Below are 21,686 nucleotides of genomic sequence, written 5' to 3'. Positions count from 1 at the left end.
CCAGCATATGGCAATGAGTCAAAAATGTTCAGCTTTACTCATTTATAGGATATTTCAATTGCCCTCATTACCACTGACCTTTTGCTAACACAGAGCATAGGCCTGAGCTAGGGTTGAATAATTCCTTGCTACAGAAACCTGCTGCTGCAAAAGCCAAAGAATATCTGAGATACCTGATATAACAAAAAGATAACCAATGGCACATGTATTCTTTCCAGGCATGGTTTATTGAAAACACACCAAATTGTTATCCTACATACCTGGTTTCTAACAAGCATTCTACTTGTCTGCATTATGGAAAGATCCTATCATAATAATAATACATTCTGTCACGGTAACATTTGTTCTATGAAAAGCATAATCCACCTTTTTTTTCCTCTCCATACTTGTAAAATCAAACCATTCTAAGTGTTTCAGTTTATAGTACAGTGTAAATACAATGCAAAATCCCACCAGTCTAAACTACAGAGAGAATGTTGAGCAGTATTACAGAAAACACGTTGTTGATTTTTTTTAATTCTCCTACCATGAAAATTTTAAGGCACATGATAGTTACAAACACATTAGCTACTAATTACCAGTAAGCTTCTTAGTCTAGTTATTTTGTTTTTTCTGAACAGCAAGAACCAGATTGGCAGGCCTTGTAGTATCTGCACTATCTTCCTCGTCACCTTGGACTTCAGATCATCCTACCCTGATGTCAAACTTAAGACAGAAAACGAAGGCTCGTAATATCTTCCCCTTAAATGCACTATATTAGTTACTGTACCAGTAAATCAGAGAATTTCTCTGTCAAAGCTAAGGAAACACCAGATTTTAGGGGCAGCATAACAACAAAATTTTGCAAGAAACTATGCCTATACAAACACCTTCAAAAACTCCACTCCAACAGCACAAACCTGCTGGCTGAAGATATTGGCACACTGTAGGTTTCGCTGAGCCAGCAGTCGCTCAGCAGATGAGGCTAAAACCACTCTAATGTGCCCATTTGGCTTCTGAAGCTTTGCTTACTCGAGGGTTTGACATGTGCACCTCTCTCACAGGTAGCTGAGCCTATGCTCAACCTTAAGGCAGGTAACAGAAGGTAACTCAGCACCTTCAGTCTTGTGAAACTGCTCTAGGAGCAAAAACTGCTTTGCCTAGCACAAGGCTTTCCTGCTAGAAAGCATTACTGAAACTACTCCTCTGAGCTGGCACAAACTTATGAAACTGCTGTAACACACATGCCACCCCTGCTTTCTTCACGTGTCACTGACAGCAAGTCAGTTCCTAGTCCCCAGGTCAGTCCCTTTTGGGACATCTTGGCAACAGAGATCAGATTTGTTTCCCTGGCAGAAGCGCATTCAGAACTGGAAGGTCTGAGTGTATGAGCGCAGATCTGGGATAGGCAGCAGTTAAACCACAAGACATGGAAGATTGGGACTTACAGCTGCCCAAGCTGTTCCCTGGGGTGTTTCAAGGTGACAACACATCTTGAGTTGCATTTATGGCTATATTGCTACTTAAATCCATGACAGAACCAAAATGTCCTAAAGTCTTGCCTTTTCACTCTCCTCCTTGGATTCTGCAGACATACTGACTGACCTGGGAAGCCATAAAACACAACTGCTCACATACTCAACAGCTAAACTTGATGCTTCTCCAGGGGAGTTGCACACAATGTGTTTTCAACTTGCGCAGCTCAGTGAAAATGTTTGGGAAATGTGCAAGTCACCTTCCTGGGAAGGAAGTTCTGCAGTAATCACATGCTGTCAGAAGTCTCCCTGTCCCCTGTGTTATCTCAGCCCTGGCTGGGCCATCAAATTTCCTCCTCTTTAGCAGGAGTCTTACAACACCATCACTTCCTTCCACAAGCATCCTTCCCGCTACAATTTCTGCAGGTAGAAATCTCTTCTACCCCAGCCCCCTGCAGGCAGATTCCCTCCTGTTTTCACAGTGGAGCCAACAGGAAAAGAGGAGGTCACACACCTGAGCCCTAACAAAGCACTGCCTGCCTTTTAGCAGGAGACTCTAGACCCTACTGCAGCTTTAGTCACACACTGCCACTTTCCCTTCTTTACATACAGTCCCTGCTGCCCAAATACAACACTTACGGGTTCATCCACCCACATCCCAGAACAGCTCAAACAGCCAGTCACACTTGTGCCAACAAGGGGAGAGGTGAGGGCAGGGCTGGGCACACATCCCACCAGTGAGCTTCTGGCCACAGACAAAAAGGACATTAAATCACCAGACCTGGTTCAACATACCCTGCTTTTGGACATCAGCAGATGGGCCGGTAATACAAGGTGACAGTCTCACATACAAGTCATCCCCCAATCTGTTTTCCTTCCTCACCATCCAAACAACAGTTCGTTAAGAAAAAACCCCACAGTTACATTGAAGATGGGTTATTGCTACATACTTGGGAATTAGTTGTCAACGTAAGGCATGGGAAGGGTAGGGGTTTGAGGTGTGATTCCCGGGGGAAGCCTTGGCCCATCAACTTGGTATCCAACTTCTTGACATACCATCCTCTGCTTTTCTGCAGCAATAAACCATATTGTCAGCTCACAACTCTACTGGCTGCTGTAACACTTACCCCCAGGAAAAGCTGCTGCAATGACCTGGGCAGCCAGTGCCATCTAACCTGACAGAGAAGGTTGTTAGCACGGAGTGCAGTGTAAAGACCAAAAAGACTTTTGGGAGAAGTGAGATGGGGTCTGAATCTGCTTCTCAAATATCCTTAGTGTTTTTAGCACATTAATGACAGAGATCAGAGTAGACTCTAACCCAGATTCTGAGTGTCCCTGTAATGTCCCACTAAGAGCCATGGGATACCTAGGATTGGAAGTCATGACCATAACTGGCCTCAGTAACTTCACTTGCCCCTTCCTGTGGTTTTCTCTGTTAACTTCTTGCTGGCTTTGACATATCTGCACAATAACTAAACCACAAAGTCTTAGCAGAGACTCCTTTCAACAATCAGGTCTTTATTTTAAGTGAACTTTTTGCTCAGACTCCTTTGGTAAATATATGGTTTGAAGTAGATCAGGGACAGACTGACAGCACGGCCCTTCTCTTACACTGTTCTAATCAGCTACAAAGCAGGTTCCATTGCTAATTACTGAACGTTTTTAAAAAAATCCTTTCATATACAAAAAGAATACACCAAGTACATAACCAAAAGTGATATAAAACTCTTCTGTGTAGCTTGGTTAAAAGGGTCTCCGCATATTGGCAGAACAAGTATGAAAAGAGCACCATTGATATAATATACAGTCAGACAATGTATCTGGTTTCATTGCCACACTTTATGTCTACAGAGAGAGACACTGCCCCGACACAGATAGTCACAGGTGCCTCTCTTTGCTTCCCTTGATCCGCTGAGCATCTTTGGCCCAATAGGACTCTCATGCAGGTGGAAAAACAAATCTTTGCTATGATTTGCTCCAAGCAACTTCACCTTCCCCAAGATCCAGATGTGACACTGCGATGTATGTGGAAGATGAGGGTCAAAAAGGGAGGGTGCGAAGGAGCACATGTATCGTCCAAATCACTGACAGCTTCTGGCATCAGTCTTTTTCCCTGAATCAACAAATGCTTCCCTCTCCTGCAAACTACTTTACATGGTTTTGTTAACCTATTCTCTGCACAACAATATATATATATATATAGATATATAGACTTTATTTATTTATATATATGTATTCATGTCAAATTTTTAATATACTCAAGAAGATACAAAGGTCTTGGTACTTGCCTTTTTTTTAAAGTTTTAAAAATTTTTTTACAAAAAATGTAGATGGTTACTATTACAGTAATATTTTGGGGGAGGTGAGATTGTTGGATACTTCCCCTTTTTAGTTACAAAAGAAATGGCAGGCACTGAAAACCGCAAATGATGTTTTCTAGACTCAAAAATGTGCTTTCCAGTCACACTGTTTTTAGGAGCTTGTTTAAAACTAAATGTGGCAATCAAAGAAAAGTGGCAACCAAGTTAAATCAGCAAAAGTCCTCATGCTGCTACTGAGACATTTGCTTCCTATTCTCGTCTGCTGCCCTCCTTTGACCAATGCCTGGAGAAGATCAGTGATCTGAAGTCATTTAGTTCATGGCATTTCCAGATACCATATTTGCAGAGTATGTTCTCTTGAGGTAAACATTCCCCTACACAAAGCAGGCCTTGGCATCCTGGAGGAGAGCCACTGCACACGGGTGATTTTCACACCAAATGAAATATGCAATCTCAAAACAAAAGCAAAGGAACACAGAAACCATGACAATGATTTAAAAATGCCAAACCAGTTCCCTTTGTGGCATTTTTCATCAGGATCTATAGCCCAAAGCAAACATGGACCCAACAGTGAAAAATTTACCATCAAATATAAGTGACAGACCCATCTCAAATTTACAGTGTGTTCAAAATAAGACATCCTACAAAAAAAAGCTCCTATTTCCTTCAATGTCTTAACAGCTATGGCAAAAGTAGTTGTTAATAATCATCAACGCAACAATGATACATTTAACATGAAAAAGCTCCTTATTGCAATCTTTGAAAACATGAAAATAAAAAGCCAGCCAACTCTACTTCTCAGCACAGATTTCTGAACCAGGGACACTGAAACCTTCCATAAACTGCTTTTCAATATGTGGAAATAAAAACAGAGACATTACAGAATTCAAAAGGCAGAAGTATTGTACACCAGATTATAATGATAATACAGCACTGAGATTGTATAGCTTACTCTAAAAGCAGATTATACAGCTTGCATCAGTTTTGTCATCCACTCTCCAGTTCATTTGACTAGCATTTAATAGTTTTTGTTCTGCATTTTCTCCCTTCATTGAAATCCAATAAACCCACTCAACATTCCTGCACTTCCTGTGGGAATAATAAAGAAAACCTAAGCAAAAAGCCTTCAAAAACATTAGGAGTCACAGTTCAAAAGAAATCCCTCCAAACAAAAACCAAAACAACGAGCCCCAAACCAGAAAAGTGCTATTCTCCTCATGGCTACACCTACGATATCATTTCAAATATCCCGCAGTTCCTCTCTCGCTGTGAAGCTGCCGCATGACATGCACTTCTCCAACTTGGCACCATCCACATGGAAGAGTCACCTAAGAATGCAGCCAGCTACATGGAAGCTTGGATTCTCTTTTCTTGCTTTTCTTCTTGCAGGAGTGGGATGGAGGGAGGGCGGGGGAGGTGGTGGCTGTTTCTGGTGGGAATGTCAGGGAGTTAAGCAGCAGAGTGTCTCGCTGTAAGGCATCGTGCTCTGCTCGGCGATGGCACTCGGGTGGGTTCGCTCCCCACGCCCTCCTGGAACCTGCAGCCCTCCCAGTCTGAATGGCAGTGGTGACTGATGAGATCCTCTGTGTCGATTCAATGTTTGTTTCTCCCCCTCAATTAAAAAAAATGTGGTTGAACTTTAGCCCTGCAAAATAAAGTCAGAACTGATTAATACTGTCAGTAACATGGCCTTGGTGATCTCCATCACCTTATGGAAGGACAGTGACTGGAGATGCCAACCTATTCCAACACATGGGTTCCTTGGAGGGTATGTCTGGGAGAAAGAGCAGAGACTTCATTTTTCAAATTCAGGATCCCACCTGGCCCTGAAGGGCTTCACTGCTCAGAGCAGAGTGCAGGAGTGGAGCAGGCACATTTACGCCAACCCTGTGCCTGAGCCACCAGAGCTGATCACATAGTGCTGAGCAGCCGTGGGAGGCCAACGGTGCCAGGACCTGCTCCCTGACAGCACCTCACAATGCTGAAAGCCTCCTCTGGGCAGGTGGTTCCAACCCAGAAACAGAATCTTCTAACACCTAGCATTTCTAATACACTGAAAAGAAGGAGGGAAAAAAAAAATCCAGCACCACCACCCAAAAACATACAGAATTTTTCCCTCCCACTAATGAAAGGGATTTCCATGTAGAATTATGGGGTTGGACAATGGTTTGTGGTTTGGAATTTGGGCCTTTACAGTCTGTTGCCCACTCTGATGGGAAAGTTGCTCAGTGCCTTCATGACAGTCATTAAAATTTTCCTTTAGTCATAGCCAGGGGCACAACACCTGCTGTTCCAAACATAGCATCCTCTGACGGAGTGCCAGAAGGTATCACCGGGGTAACTTGAGCAAGACAGCAGGACACAGATTAGCAGTGGCAGGAGCAAAGAAAGGCCAGTGACATTACTGAGGAACTTGGCACGTGGCAAAGGCAGACAACTATAACACAACAAAAAGGCACCTGTCTTTAGTGACACACAAAAAAAAAAGAAAATGAGAAGTGGGAATTGTGGGTCACTGCTTATTGTGTAACCAAAATCATCTCTCCTTTAAAGTAACTTGTGTACTGTCAGCAGCTTTCCTGCTGTAGTTCGTGGGAACCTCAGGGAACATCCAAAAATAGTCAAGGGTATGCTTTTTCTTAAGTCTCAGGCTAATCCTTATAATGAGCATAGAGGGAGAAAAATGGTTGGAAGCAGGAACACACTATTCAAATTCATTCCCATGGCCTAACAGCAGAAATATTTCATGTTTCAGCTGACAACCAATCATTCACAATATTAATTTTCTGCCTGGTTATTTGACAGGATATTTTTTAATCAAACAGTGGTGTTTGATTGTATTTCATTAAAGATACACTGAATAATAGAAACACCAATTTTTTTTTCCAAATGCATTTTCCTGTATCTCTAAGTTAGCAGTTAGATTTGAACAGATTCCACAGCTATACAGATCATGCACAAGAGAAGTTATTCACTAGCCCCAATTACCATTAAAATGACCTACCATGCATGCAAATTAGACCCAGGAGTCAACAGGCTGGGGTTTAATGTCACGGGCATCCACCAGATTCACCGAAGCCCTGTTACTCCTGTTAATGTTTTTCCTATTTGTGTCATTCTGCAGCACAGGGTGAGGAGTTAAAGCAAAACAGAGCGGATTAATCAAACAAAACCACCAAACAAGTCAGCTTAAAGTAGCACAAGGGAAAATTAGTGGTAGAGAAAGAAACAAGATCAGCAAAGGCACAATACCAACAAAAGCATCTGCAACAGCCAAAAGGCCACACTTCTCAGCGTTCCCAGCCTCCCTTGAGCCTCAGAGCCATGGCTTTCACACAGCTCACAAACCACAACCCCCACAGCCAAATTTCTGTTTTGCAGCACAGGGAGGAGGAGAAGCAGCTGCTCAGCTCTGCCCAGGTGAGGGCAGGGCCATGCACATCTTTGGTGTGTACAACAGCCTGGTTCAGGCTACCCCCAGAACCAAGAGGCAGCACAGACTGTGGTCACACACTGTTGAGGTGAATTTTTTTTTCTCTCTTTCTCATGAAAGCAAAACAGCCACTTGCTGAACTCTGGTTGTGCTTCACTTCAGTCATACAGTGGAGTTAGGGCTACTCAATGTGATCTTGAGATTGTATTGGACCACTGTAATGAATTTTGAGTGGCAAAAATAACAGATACCTATTAATTTTCCTACCTCAGCCTATTTTTCTTAAAAGACTTTTTCTGCCAAGCTCCTATTGATCAACATTCTTACATAACTTACTGCATCCATTTCTGCAGTATCCTTGCAAAGCATACTAGAACTGTGAAGAGGGAACTAGAAAGTTTATTTGATTTGACTAGCTCAAGCAGGGCCATCTCTTGCCAACTGGAGGAGGGGGACACATTGTAGGACTTCAGTAATCAGCTTAAAAAAGGTGCAGGCAGATTGAAGCCACTTTCCAGGGTATACCTTCATGGAAAGGCAGAACACAGCAGGAAATGCCTGATGAGGCAAGTTAAAACTGGCAGGCTGGTGCAGCAGGACATCTTCCTAGTTCACCATCTATGGAAGTACTTTTCTCCAAATCACATTTTTTAATTTCCCTTGTTCAATGATGGTGGGTTTGCCTTTCCAACTGCTTGAAGTTTAACTTTTTCCACTCAACATGAATCACCTGGATTTTCTGGTATTAACAGCAGCGTGATGAAGGTTATTGAGGGCAGCCTTCTGCAGACTAGCAATAGCGTCTCCTAGCACTGACTCCTATTTCAATGCATCCTCCTTTTCCTTCTCAAATTTACTCCCCCAGGGGAAAATGCAAGCTTGTTTTAAGGCCAGGGAGAACTGGTGGCCACAGCATTAACAGACTTTTTAAAGAGTCACTGAAAAGATACAGCAATGCAACAGAAATTACACAGAGCCTACTGAGCCACATTTGCACACAGCCCACAATACAAAAAGCCTTGTGAAGTTAAGAATTATTTTTAATTAAAAAATTGTCTAAATTTGTATTTAGAAGGCACACACATAACTGTGCATGTCTCTCCTTCCTTCTCAATCTCCCTGGCCCATGGCCACGGTCCACTATCTGTGAATGAGTGTGGCAGAAATGAGTGGTGTTCATCACACTGCTGGACATGGACACACAAGATCACACCTATTTCTCACGGTGAAGACAATAAAACAGCACGACAATCTGAAGAGACTTGTCAGAACAAAGTCTGAGCACAGTTACACAGCTCAGAGCCAGGGAATACTGCCTGGACAAGGGCGACAGAACAAACACTTTCTATTTTTACAACCTCATCCATTTACAGGAGTACAGCAACTACCTGCATTTGCTCCTGCACTGGAAAGCAGCATTGTTTTTATTTCTAGTTAGCCAAGTGCTAAATTACAAAATAATGCTTTTATGTGAAATAAAAAAAGGCCCTTCACAGCCCCCTGGTGAGTAACTACCCTGTGTTTCTGGATGAGGACACTCAACTCCATTCCTTTCCAAGGCACTAACTAGCACTCAGCAGGAAGAGGGAGCTCACTTTTAAAGGTTCTTTCTCGGAGGCATCCCCTGTGTTATCACTGGTCTTGTACTTGCGCTCCTTGTCCCGATGGTCGATGGTGGAATAGCCATCTGAGGAGAAAGAACATGACAGTCAGGCATGAAGCACAAACAAGAGCAGAAACAGAGCTGATGCAAGCAGAAGTCTTCAATACAGGAACAGGAAAACAAACCACCACAACCCAAAGATGCTGGCAGCCTGCTTCTCACGTGCTGCAGCTCTGAAATTTCATTTTTACCAGCTAAAAACAAACAGAAAAGCCTTCTTCTTATATCACTGCCAGATGCTGGCACTCATTAGCAAGCAGCACTGTTTTCATCCCAGCCTGCTGCACTTTTTAGTGTGCCCAAGGAAAGCAGCAAGTTGTCATCTTATGCCCTGTGGCTAATGAGCTCCAAATTCAGCCCAAATCCTGCCTTCCTTGCTTAGCAGACTGATTAATTGGCTGTGTTCATTCTCTGAATGCTCTGCAGCCTGTTCCCACTTTTCCTGAGCCTGACTACTAGGAGGACATGACAATAATTTGGAAGAGTCCCCATCAGAGCACTGAGAAAAAGGGCCTGTTGAGTTGGAAGAAATCTCGATGCAAACCCTGCTGTGCCTGGGCTGTCTTTCATTACGAAGCAGCACCTGTTGTTTCTTTTTTCCTGACAACTAAGGAAGAGCATGAAAGCGTGATGAACACAAGGAAGAAAACTGTGAGAGGGTTTTATAAAGAAATAGCTCTAATTATTTCAGAACCTTTGCTTTGAATCACTGTCAGACAATGCAAAATTTAATTTATTTTCCTGATGCATCAAATTTCCCTTATAATCAGTGACAAATAGATCCTCACCTGCTCTGCTTTGACAGCACTGCAATCTAGAGTAAATGACACCCAAATTTATAGCTCCCTGTAGGTTTTGTTTTCCCCTATGTCATTGAGGGATCATTAATGTTTTCCTGTCCTGACAAACCGGGCTTTTAGAATACCACAAGAAGGTTTTACATAAACTATCAAAATGCTCCTCTCTTGGTTTATTGCTTGCCTGCAACAGGCCATTAAGAAAAAGTGAGTGATGTGTTTGTGGGTTTTCCATGGCACTGTTTGCCCACATGACAACTGCACACACAGCCAGGTCAGACTGAGAAGAGCTGCAGTGTTCTGTGTACCTCAAACCCAAGTGCACACAGACCTGCAAACTAGCACCTGAGGCAGAATGTATTTATGACATCGACGGCAGTAACAGATTATTTAACCACGCTGACCAAAAATAACAGAAGAATTCTGGAATTATACATGTAGTTCACAGATCATAAAACATGGAAGTATTTGCTACACAGCACTTAATTTAAAATTACTTGTTGACAATGAAGATGCCTGACATTTTAGCTATTCCTTTTGAACAAAAAAAGAAAAAAAACAGCTGCACTCAGCTACCCAGCCAGCACTTGTGGAGGAACGCATGACCGATAATTCTCTTTCAAATGACAGGCATGAACACTGCTAGTAGGCTATGTCCTAATCTGAAGATTTGTCATTTATTTAGGACAAAATGGTTCACATAAGTATGTACTAAGTGATGGAAAAACAGAGAATCAAACTTGCAGCAACTGGGTGGTAGCTTTTTTCAATCTCATGGAAACTGTACTCACAAGGATGTAATGGATCACTTTGCATTTTTGTAGTGCCATCATCATGGGTGATCCACAAACACTTCTATAAGGAATTGCCAAGACACAATGGAAACCTTTAACCTATCCCCTGAAAGCAACAGCCACTAAGTGAAGGATGGCAGCTGTGATACTTCCCAGGGAGCAAGGTCATTAGCAAAGACCATAATACTAAAAAATAAGAAAGCAAAACAGATCTTTAATACTACTGAAAAATTAAAAACCCCATGCTCACCTAGGACACATCAGCAGGAGGAAAACCCCACTTTTTGCCCTGGCAGTAATCTGACAACGAACACTCAAGAACTTCGCTCTTTTCATCTAAGTTCCAACACATTTTGCAATTCACCCTGCAGGCCCCTGGGCCTCACACACACCAGCACCAGTGGGTCATGTGTCCAAAAATCACACACTGTGCTGTGGCTCTGTCTAGATAAGCAGCAGCAGAGATAGGAAGTTAATGATTTCATCTAATAAAATGAATAGTACCTTGAAGGAGGCTGCAGAGAAGTAATACCTCCCTGCCCTGAGGGCCACAGCTCTGCAAGGAAGTTAGAAATACTGGTTCTCCCATGTTCCAGATTCACTCTAAGAAGTCATCAGAATTAACTGCTTCTGTGGCATAAAGAAGATCTATACATAACTTGCTGCTCCAAGGTGTAAGTGCATTATTTTGACTTAATACAATCCCTTGTATAGACAAAAGTTACACTGGTCAGTAGAGGAATATCCCATTCTAGGCTTGTTTACTTCTCTCTCTCAGCTTTCTGCTTCTTGCTGTCTCTATTGCATCTGGACTCTGTGTCTCTGGTCTGAACCATTTCACCTCCCAGGGGCTCCAGTCCAAGTGACTGCAGGTTAATTGAGGCACACATAGATCTGGAGGACTCGGCACAGGCTGGAGATCACAGTTGTGCTGCCTCTGCAGACAGCTTGGCCTCAGGCACATAGTAACACTGAGCACTGCTCTCCAGCTTGCCTGGAGCTGGGAATGCCTGGCAGAGCTGTGCATCCCATGGTAACTCGTAATACAGGTTTTCTTCCATCTCCCAGCACATCCACACCCTACCCGGCTGTTCCATTGCCCCACACAGCAGGGATCTGACAGGTCTGGTACTGCCAGCTGATGGAGAATGTATCCTTTTGCCTCCCTAACCACTGACAACAAACTGATTTCCTCTGTAGAAAAGGATGACCCCCACAGCATTAGCAAACAAGCCGAGACACCAACAGCAATTTTCTTTTCATGGTCTTGAACAAGAGCCAACGTGGGTTAACGAGAAAGGCCCAGGCACCAGGACAGCCCAAACCCTGGTGAGAAGAGCCCACAGATGAGGGGCAGACAGGTGGGGATGTTCTGGAACCATCAGTCCTGTACCCTGCAGGGAATGGACACTGGGCTGGAAGGACCTGGCTGATGGATGGGCACCTCTAACAAGTGTGGCATGGAAATCCATGGAATTCTGCACTGGCCCACTCTGACATGTGTGAGACAATTACAGTTCAGTACCAAAGCAGTACAGTAGAAATATAACTATGCAACTTGGAAGCATCTGAATTAAATGAAATAAACACAAAGCTGGAGACAGGGAAGAATTCTCTAGAAGAATATAAAGTGAATATAAAGCAGAAAGATCTTAGAACAAGTGAAGTCAGAAAAAGAAGACAAGGGAAAAACACACAACTGAAACCAGGGCATATGACTTTCTGGAAAAAAAAGAAAATAAATAAAAGCATCAGCTGGGGTGCAGGAAAACTTTATCTGGTACTCTGTCATGCATCATGCATTTTCTTTGCAAACATAGGAGAGGCTGGTCCCTCCTGTGGGCTCTGGGGTGGAGCATGTGGGGATATAACCGAACTGTTTACTGGAAGCACAAATCCAGTGAACTGAATGTTGATGTTCTGCTCCACATATCTACCAGCTCATTCCAGAGTGGAAAAAGAACAAAAACTCCAGAATACAACAGTCCACAGTGAAGTGAAGATCAGAAAATACAGTCTAGAGCAGCTCCCTCATGTTAGTATGCCCATAAGACAAAAAACACAGCATTTGGAAGAGCCCGAAGGAAAGAGATGAAATCTTGTTATTCCAGTTCCCTGGAATTAAGGATAGTAAACTGGATAAATTAAGTCTCTTTTCAGCTGACCTCTGAAATAGCACAAAGTTACAGTCATATTGGAAGTAAAAGTCACTCAAAAGCTGGGATCAGGAAAACCGGACAGATTTCATCTAAAGGTGATAAAAAGATTGGAGAACAGCACAGCCCAGAGAATCTGCCTGATGCTGTACATATGCTGTGAACTTGCATTTCGTTTTGTACTCAGGGCTGTACCAGTAACTCCTGAGAGCATAAGGCAGCAATTAATACTGAGACTATAAACAATCAGCACTGCCCATTCTGCAGCACCTGCCAGCACACAGCTATTCCTGCCAGGCAATCCTCTCTGAAGAGATTTTCTTCCATTGTGAAAACAAATGTTTCAGTGTTCCCTGAGGCAAAATACATACGGACAGTTGATTCATGGCAGGTGGCATCTCATTTTTCCAAGAATACAAAAGGTAATATATACCTGTTCTTTTACTTCCTGAACGTGCTTGGCTTTTGCTTGGCTCTAACTTGCTATTTTATTCAGCTACAATCACTAATAGCAGTATATCAAACTGTTTGATCTGGAGGCATTAATAGAGGTGAATTTAAATAAAAATAACATCAACCGGAAGAAGTAAAGCAAATTCTCCCGAGATCACACAGAACCTTTATCTGCCCTGGTAAAGAAGAAAACCCCTCTAACAAGTTTAACACTACAGAGCTTATCAGTCTCAAAGCACATTACTGACAGTCAGTGGCTCTTCTCAGTCCATAGGAAAAGCCAGACACATTTAGATACTGGTAAATAGAAAGCAGAGCCAGGGATATCACACACAGTGACTTTTTTTTTGGTGTTATTTACAAAAACAAAGGCAGAACAGATTTAAACAATATAATGAAGTAAATTTTCAACTCTTTTTTTTCCTTTCTGAATCCCACAGATTTCCAGATCTGTAACAGGGAATGCAGCTGCCTCAGGGTTCAAAGACCAGAATGAAAGCTGGGTCAGTGTATCTTCAATATAATGCATAAAGCAGTGGAGAAATCGGTGCGTACACTCTACACGTATATAAAGGAAAAAAAAGACAACAACCAATCTTTTGTGAGGTAATGTTCTGTTTTTAAATGTCAGCTTTATCCATCTGAAATAATATCTCCTAGAGAAATAGTTGAACTTTCCTGTGAGTGACAGTGTGCTCTATTGGAACAGACAGAGAGTTTGATCTATGACTGAATTTACCTGGGCCGAGTTCATCCATAGGTATCATATCACGACTCCCAGACTTCTCATTATCTAGAAAACATAAGCATTGAAAAAACTTGAGTTACATTTGCTTTTCTCAAAACCTGGTAGTTTTAAATTAGTCACAGAACCAGAGAGGTCCATAAAGTACTGAATGAAGAGATTATTGTAAAAAAAAAAATCCCAAACTATTCAACCGTTATCCATTCAGAAAGAAGTCTTAATCAAGTTCTTCAGAGAACACACATAATCCATGTACTTTCTGCTTTGGCACTGTAATATACAACTTTCTCCAACAGAAACTACATTTCTGCTTTGGACTACCTACCACTATTAACAAGCTTCTCTTTGGTCTCTCCAGAACAAAAGGGAAAGAAAATAAGTAAGAGCACAGCTTCTCATGGCACACAATCCAATCCAGCAACCTGCTGAACCAACAGAAAACTAATCCACAAAGAAAACAAGTTTTTTGTCACATCAGCAAACTGACCCAAATCATCCTCTGTCTGCATAATGTGCCAGGCTTGATCAAAGACAGGGAAGGTGGAAACAGGCAGGGCAGTGTGGGGCTGTTGTTTCTGCAGTAACCTGCAGTTAAACCAGAGAAAGAGCACCAGGCAAACCCTGCTCTTTGCAACCAGAGCAGACTCAGTGACACAGCAACCATGGTGAAATCAAAGCTGGTGCTGCACTGATGTTGGTGCAGCTGTGCCTCACGAAAAAGCATGGACAGGATTAGCTGGAGCTTGAATAAACTCATCTCCTATAAAAACCCCTGCATGGTTTAGGAAGAGCTGTGCCAAAATGGGCACATTTATTTAAAAGAGGGAAAGACTCCAATACAGAGTTGGGGTAAGGTCAACCTCACTGCAATTAGATCAGGAAGATTTAACTGATAATGTTGCATCCAAGTTGAGGAAACAGTATCAGCAGTGTACATTTTGTAAGGGAAGGAATATTATCCATCTCCAGGTAATAAGGACTGATCATTATGGGACTGTGGGGTAAAAATCACCACACAAATAATGCATTTTTACCCTCTTGTGCTGTAGCACAGTCACAACAAATCCAGAAAACAAGTAAAGCAGTGTATGACAAGTGATAAAGAGCAGAACTGACCTTGACTTTTATCCACCAGAGGCAAAGTGCTATCATCATAGCCAGACCTGCCAGCAGTACCTTTGGAACCCTTTGGAGCTGCAGAAACAGACTACGAGACAAAACCCACAGAAATACCAAACTGCTATTCATGAAAACTGAACAATAAAAATAAACAAGCGAACAGCATGGGGAGAGATTATGGAATGTTCCTAAGCCTCCCTTCTGTTGGTAATATGGAATTGAGCATTTTTTACATTCATATAGATTTGCTGGAGGAGTTTTCTCCCTATTACTTCAAAGGCAGCACTGTTGCTCTGTAAAAGGAGCAAAACCCTCCCACAAGAGAAGGTGAGGAGGCTGCATGTCAGGCAGAGGTGGCTGCCCTATGCTGCTGCATATCATGTTTCAAATGAGACATAAGTGTAACAACACATGCTAATCCTTCCTCCAGTAAATCAGGGCATTTGGCCTGGACAATATGGCAAACTCCCCAAAATTAAGAGCTACATTCCACAGACCACAGCAAAGCACAGCTAGCAAGTGTATGCAGGATGGTGTTACTGAGTAGGGTACAATCCACTGTGCTCTCACCTGGAAGAGGAGAAGTAAAGACTAAGATCTACAGACTGCAATATTAACCTAAGTTAGGACATCTTCCATCAGGCATTTCCAGAACTAATTTTAAGTTCAAGCACCTTTACCTGAAAGTGTGACTTGTTCCACCCATCCTTCTGTAGGGCATTTCGTAGTTCTTTATAGCTCCAGATCATCTGAAGAATGTGAGATGCTGCTTTTGTTTCTCTGGGAGACTGGCTGATATGCAAGATAAAATTACAGCTTAAATGTCAAGCAATGTCAGACTATTTGTATGTTAACACCTAAATACTTCATACATCTATTACTTGAACCTATAAGTCACGGAATATATATGAAATCATTCACTGACTTCTTTATAACTACAGGTATTTGCTGACAAAAACAGAAATCAAAACGTTATAATTTTTGCATATTTCTGTGTTTTCACATGTATTGCAGGACAAGCACTGAGGCCAGTGTGATCCTTTTGTCTTGTAGCTGTCATTAACAATGAACACATAGATTCCATCCTGCCTGCATTTATTCACAAAAAAGTCTCAAACCAAAAAAAATGTTCTAAGCTACTTTTAAAACCTTCACCCCAATGCACATATATTCCTCATAATTCTAAGAAGTTGCTCCATGGTTTAAAACACCTTACAAAGTAATTTGGGTCAGGAAAAAAAAAAAAAAAAGAAGCAGCAGCTGTTTTTAAACAGAAAATGAAATTTTATCCATTCCTTACTAAGTCAGTACACTTTTATAATTACCTTTTATAATTACCTTTTTTAATGTAAAACAGGCCTAGATTTTTGGTGGCTCTCATATTTCATAACAATAGAACCCAAGAAAGCTACTTCAGCCACTCTCCCAGAAGTTTGCAGCACACACAGTATCTAACTGGCTGAACTACACTAAACAAAGTTTCCTCTACAGGAGTCGGAACAGTTTTCAAATGGAAGAAAATCTGTCACTTCAAATCACCACCACCAACCCTTTGGCCAGAACAATTACTGCACATCATTAACCATTTCACTCGAAAGAAACAGATTTCATCACTGGCATTCCTCGAGTGGAACACTGCCACAGAAAAAAGGTCTCCCAAACTAGAACCAAAGATTGTGGTTTCACTGCAAATGCTGCCTGGTAAGTGTATATGTGGTGCTAAGATGTCTCTGACAAGGAGAGAGCATGTCTTACCATGACTGAAATGACTCATTAATTAACCTTTTCCACCAAGTGAACCTTTCAAAGCTGCTGGCTGTTTTTACTTTGTATTTATTAACTGCTGAAATTATAACTCTGAGAGGTTGGGATGCTCCAATACTTTCACAAAGCAGAAGCTGCTGTTCATAGTGACATTTTCATATTTGCAAGGAGTTCTTACGCATTTTGCTCTCAACTGTCACTTACCTTGACTTGCTGATAGCTACCAGCTTCTGAATGCCCTGTGTCTGGATCAGAGACCTTGCATTTTCTGAGCTGTCAGTAATGATTTCATGGATGGTATTCAACACTGCAACCACTGTATCCTCTTCCAGGTTCTTTGCAGATCTCTGCTGCCTGCTGGGCAAATTTCTTACCAGCTCACCCATGGCATAACTACCTAGATAAGGGGAAGAGATACCATTACGCAGCCCTAATAATAATTTCAGCTTCCCATCCTGAATGATAGAAGTCAGCAGTGTTTGTTAAGTTGAAAAAACCCTTATAATGCATGTGTTTTATACCTCGAGACTGTAACTTCACAGGGTATTTATCATTCATTATTTCAAGGTGACTGACAGCTGATAAAGCTAAGATAAAGTCCTTCATCACAGATTCTAAAAGGTACTGGGGGGAGGAACCCATTTTTATTGAGAATTTCACAGCCAGAATCTATCATATTTTGCAAAGCCTGAGGCAAAAAAGCATCCAGTAGCTGCTGCTAATGCCACGTATTCATGCTAATACACGCACATGGCTTACTCAACTTAGCCTTGTAATAGGCCTTCTGGGGCAAGGTGTGCAGCCATGCATTTATTAACCTTCCCCCAACAAAGGTAAGAGTATTTCCTCCTGGGTGCAGTTAGCCTTCTCTGTGTATGGTACTGGAGAAAAAACAGGCAATCTGGACTTTATCATTCCGAGGTATCCACCTATACCATTTTCCTGGCTACAGCTCTCAACTATTAAAAAGAGAATCTGACATATTAAGGTAGAATCCCACCTTGCTATTTGCCAGTATCAACTTCAATGATGGCCCTAAACATCTGACCAGTATTTCCTGGCCTGACAAGTTTACAGTTTAAACAAATACCTCAGCTAAATACAGAAGTCATTGAGAGGAAAACTCATCTCACAGCTGAATCTTTCAAGATTTCTGCTTACAGGCAGGTAAATGTTATTTACCACTTTGACCAGGAACTAGAGCACTGCTGAACACCACCTTGAAGACCGTTAAGTTGTTTGGTGTCCAGCTTCTACAAGTACCCACCATGCAAAAGGATGAGGAAGGAAGGAGGAAGCAAAAAAACCAAAGGTACAGCTTTAGAGCTCCCTGCACTTCCCCAGGTTAGCTCAGGCTGCTAAAGGCCAGACTCCCACTCTAACTGGAATAGCAGGCAGGCCTACAGAGGAACATCTGTGTGACCTCTGACAACGAGCACAAGCCCCACACCAGCCAGAGCTAAGGAAAGGACAAGAAACCTCTTAATTCACCCAGCCTTCTGCACATCTACACACACTCCTCTCCTGCAAAAATCTACAGCTAATTTTACTCCCAAGTTAGAGATTTCCCTCAAGCCACAGCTTGTTTGAGCGGGCTGGAAATATATTCTGAGCTGACAGCCTCCCACTGGGTGGCTACAGAATAATCCCAGACAGCATGGACGGAAACTGCAGAGAGAACGAATCCTCAGCACAAAAGCGAGGTCTCTCAAGGGTCCCCAAGATCCCAGCCTGGTTGGAGAAGTTCAGAAAATACCTATGAGATCTTTATTGCGACGATCCATGGAGAGGTTTCTCAGGGCGATGGACACAGCTCTCACAACCTTGTCTGAATCGGACTGGAGCAGCTCCACGAGCACTGGCAAACCCCTCTCCTTCCGCACCGTTGCACGGATGTATGTGGACCACTGATCAGGACACACGAGGCAAAAGAAACAACACCAAGCATTGTGAGTTCATATACCTGCCCTTTCCTTGCCCCTGGAATTCCTTTCAGTGCTGTAACCCAATTTTTTCTCTGCAAAGAAGGTTGTACATGCTGATGTATCATATTGCCTTAACCCACTCATTCAAGTTCACGAAGCATCAAGGAAGAAAGGATGTACGAGTTCATCCTACAGCTAAACCAGTTTCTGGGGAAGGAGGGCAGGAACAGAAGGAAGGAGCATCATGCACCAGCATCTGTTCTGTATGCACCTTGGTGTGAAAACACATCCCTCTGGATTAGGAAAAAAGAGGTCACTTGGAAGAAACAGTAAAGCATCTAAAGCATCTGTTATCTTTCTCCTCTTCCAATTTCATGCTTTTATTCTGTTTCATGATTGTTTTCAAAATAAGCTTGTATTATTTAAAACAAGCTGTGCTCAAGGCAGCTGTGAAACACCACCCTGCTGACCCTCAGGCTGCTGATCAGTCCCACTTTGCTGAGCAATTCTAGAAGTGATCAGGCAAATCTTTGAGAGAACTGCCTGATTAGTGCAGGAGATGCTTCACAGAGGGTATCAGAGGACACTCCAGAGTGCAGTTTCCTCAGCAAACTGACAATCCAACAAATTAAGTATTCAGGACACTTAACTATCTAATACCAGGCTTTTCTGAATGTACAAAGCAATGGTAAAATGGTCGGAATAGTGGAAGTTGCTCATGGTTAAAGTGTCACGAGCTCAACGCCACTTCCACTATGTAAACATCATCAGTCCAGAAGATGCAAAACACCTTCTGTGAGCAAATGGAAGTGATTTCCTTGACATTCCCATCTCCTTCCTTTTTAAAGGAGACACAAAAGCACAAAGTAACAGCATACAATGGGACATCCCCTTGGTCTTTATTTACACAAAGGAAACAAAAAAAACTGAAGAGAAGACTGCACTCACCGTCCAGTTGCCAGCACTAAGGTTCTGCAAAGCTCCTGCTGCAGCTTCCAGAGTGTTGAAGTTCTGACTTTCGGTGAGGATGGAGAGGTACAGTCGGACCACATCTGGCTGGTACAGTAATTCAAAGCCTGCAGGTGGGGTAAGAGGAGAACAGAAGTAAGACAAGCAGAGAAGACAATGTATAAATAAACATACCTTCATTTAATCACATAAGAGAACAGCCAAGTGAAAGCTGCTGTGCCACAGAAAGAAGAGCTTCTGCCATGTCCAGGACATTCTATCCACAGTTGCTGGAAATGGTGAAGACAGCAACTCATGCAGAGAATGTTCACCTGGGCTGAAGGTCACTTTGCTCATCTTGTAGCCGACAATTCTTTCTGGAATCTGTGCTATTCTATGAACTGCCCAGCATGCATGTATGACAAGGTGATGAGACAATTTTTGCCTGCAACAATTTCTTACTTTGTGTCTCTAGACTGGGCTGCAAATTCACCTTGCACTCCTGTCCTCATTCAAATCTCTCTCAATACCTTTAAAGACACAAAGAGCACGGGCAAAGAGAGTGAGCTTCCATCCTGTCAGCCACTCCTTGCACACACCCGGGCAACAGGAAGAAGAGGCAGGATGTCAAAGTGACCAGAATCCCCAATTGTGAGGGGCAAGAAGGAACACTGACTCTAGTTCAAATATTCAGCATAGGATTCCACCAGCATCATCCCACATGGGGAGACTGTGACAGCCACATCTGTTCACTGCACATCCCCAGAGTCACTGTATCAGCTGTGCAGTTTGACCATGACAGGAATGAGAGCTATTCCCAGCTCTGCCAAGGATTTCCTTCTGTGATGCAGACTAACTGACAGTAGCATCATGTCCTGACTTCCTCATCCATAGGATTAGAATTTAGCCATCTACCTACATTAAAAGGAGGGTCGTAGGCAAGAACTCCATCACTCCAAGCTGCTGCACAATTTGAAGCAATTTCTATCTTTCTTCACTAAGTGTAGCATGACACGCTGCACCAATGAGGGCAGCGTTTGCCAAGCACCTGCTTAACGGACTGGCCAGACACACCATCTTGAAGTGCTGTTCAGATTATGTGAACAAAAAGTAGACCCCTAAATTGCCTTGATCAGTGCAGGATGGCACAAGCAACTTCTGGTCAACGTGACTCATCTGCAGTCACTGCAGCTGGTCTGGTGCACTTTGGAGTGTTTGGAGTAAGGTTCAGCAAGCATTACCTAGGAGACGATTTCTAGAAAAACATGACATCAAAGAAAGCATAAAGGTGTGAAGAAGCCTTGGTGAAGAGGGAATTTCAAGCTTGTTTTGAGCAGAAGAATTTTTTTTATTATTATTTGTACACATGAAAAGAATGTTTTTCACAAAACAAGATGCTGTCCCAGAACTGTAGCATAATTCAAAGCAAGTTTTCCACTAGCAAGACAGGAAACCTCCAAACACAAATCACTTCCTCTCTTCAGTACTTTCTCTTCAAAATCACCCATCTCTCATACACATATCACAGATTATCATATTTTAGACATCTCAGAGCAATGGTGGATATCCTATAATTTAATTTCCTTTTTTAAATTTTTTTTGAAATCCCCCATTTCTAAAGGTTTCCTGAAATAAAAGCCTTGATTTTAAATGTAATTATTTCTCCACATCCTTCATACCAGTTATGACTGTGTGGCTATGTGACTCAAGATCTCAGAACTCAGCCCTTTAAACCTGTTTAACACTGCCTACAAACACAGGCTGCGTTAAACCCCTGGCTGTACAGGGGGTAGTTATCCCATTGAAAGCAAGAAAACGCAATCAGCCAAGGTTTTGCTCCATACCAAAATCTGATCTGTGCATGAGGATCCATGTGCTGGCTCATACTTTCTGTGCTCAGCCTCTCATGGGCATCCCAGCACGCCTGGACCCTTCTCCAGTGACTGGATACTTAACCTGCTCCATGTCTGTGCCTTGTTTTAATGCCACCACTTGCCTGCTACACATGACACCCTACAGATATGTGCAAGCTGCAACAGATGGCAACCCCCAAAGGCATCCTGCCAATCCATACCACTGACTTTCCTCTTCTCCAGTGTCCTCTCCTTGCACTG

The 21,686-nt window shown here is 42.6% G+C and overlaps 1 protein-coding gene across 12 annotated transcripts in view; it reads right to left on the bottom strand.

The window, feature by feature from the left end:
- Nucleotides 1-208: 208 nt before the first annotated feature.
- Nucleotides 209-21,686, bottom strand: part of ARVCF (ARVCF delta catenin family member) — a 248,325-nt gene continuing 226,847 nt past the window's right edge. For 11 of the 12 annotated variants that reach the window (XM_085075798.1, XM_085075799.1, XM_085075808.1 and 8 more), the window contains 9 exons: nucleotides 19,573-19,700; nucleotides 18,456-18,606; nucleotides 16,904-17,096; nucleotides 15,616-15,727; nucleotides 14,933-15,023; nucleotides 13,811-13,864; nucleotides 8,804-8,895; nucleotides 6,780-6,893; nucleotides 209-5,420 (listed from right to left, as the gene is read on the bottom strand). In XM_085075798.1, coding sequence (XP_084931924.1) covers nucleotides 6,792-6,893; nucleotides 8,804-8,895; nucleotides 13,811-13,864; nucleotides 14,933-15,023; nucleotides 15,616-15,727; nucleotides 16,904-17,096; nucleotides 18,456-18,606; nucleotides 19,573-19,700 — 923 coding nt within the window. In that variant the 3' untranslated portion in view covers nucleotides 209-5,420; nucleotides 6,780-6,791. The remainder of the gene's footprint in view (nucleotides 5,421-6,779; nucleotides 6,894-8,803; nucleotides 8,896-13,810; nucleotides 13,865-14,932; nucleotides 15,024-15,615; nucleotides 15,728-16,903; nucleotides 17,097-18,455; nucleotides 18,607-19,572; nucleotides 19,701-21,686) is intronic. The other variant, XM_085075803.1, reaches the window with a different exon arrangement.

Source organism: Lichenostomus cassidix, chromosome 15, assembly GCF_008360975.1.
Source record: "Lichenostomus cassidix isolate B80296 chromosome 15, HeHo_3.0, whole genome shotgun sequence".
Classification (NCBI taxonomy): domain Eukaryota; kingdom Metazoa; phylum Chordata; class Aves; order Passeriformes; family Meliphagidae; genus Lichenostomus; species Lichenostomus cassidix.
Note: the sequence above shows the minus strand (reverse complement) of the source record. Positions and strands in the feature narration are given on the sequence as shown.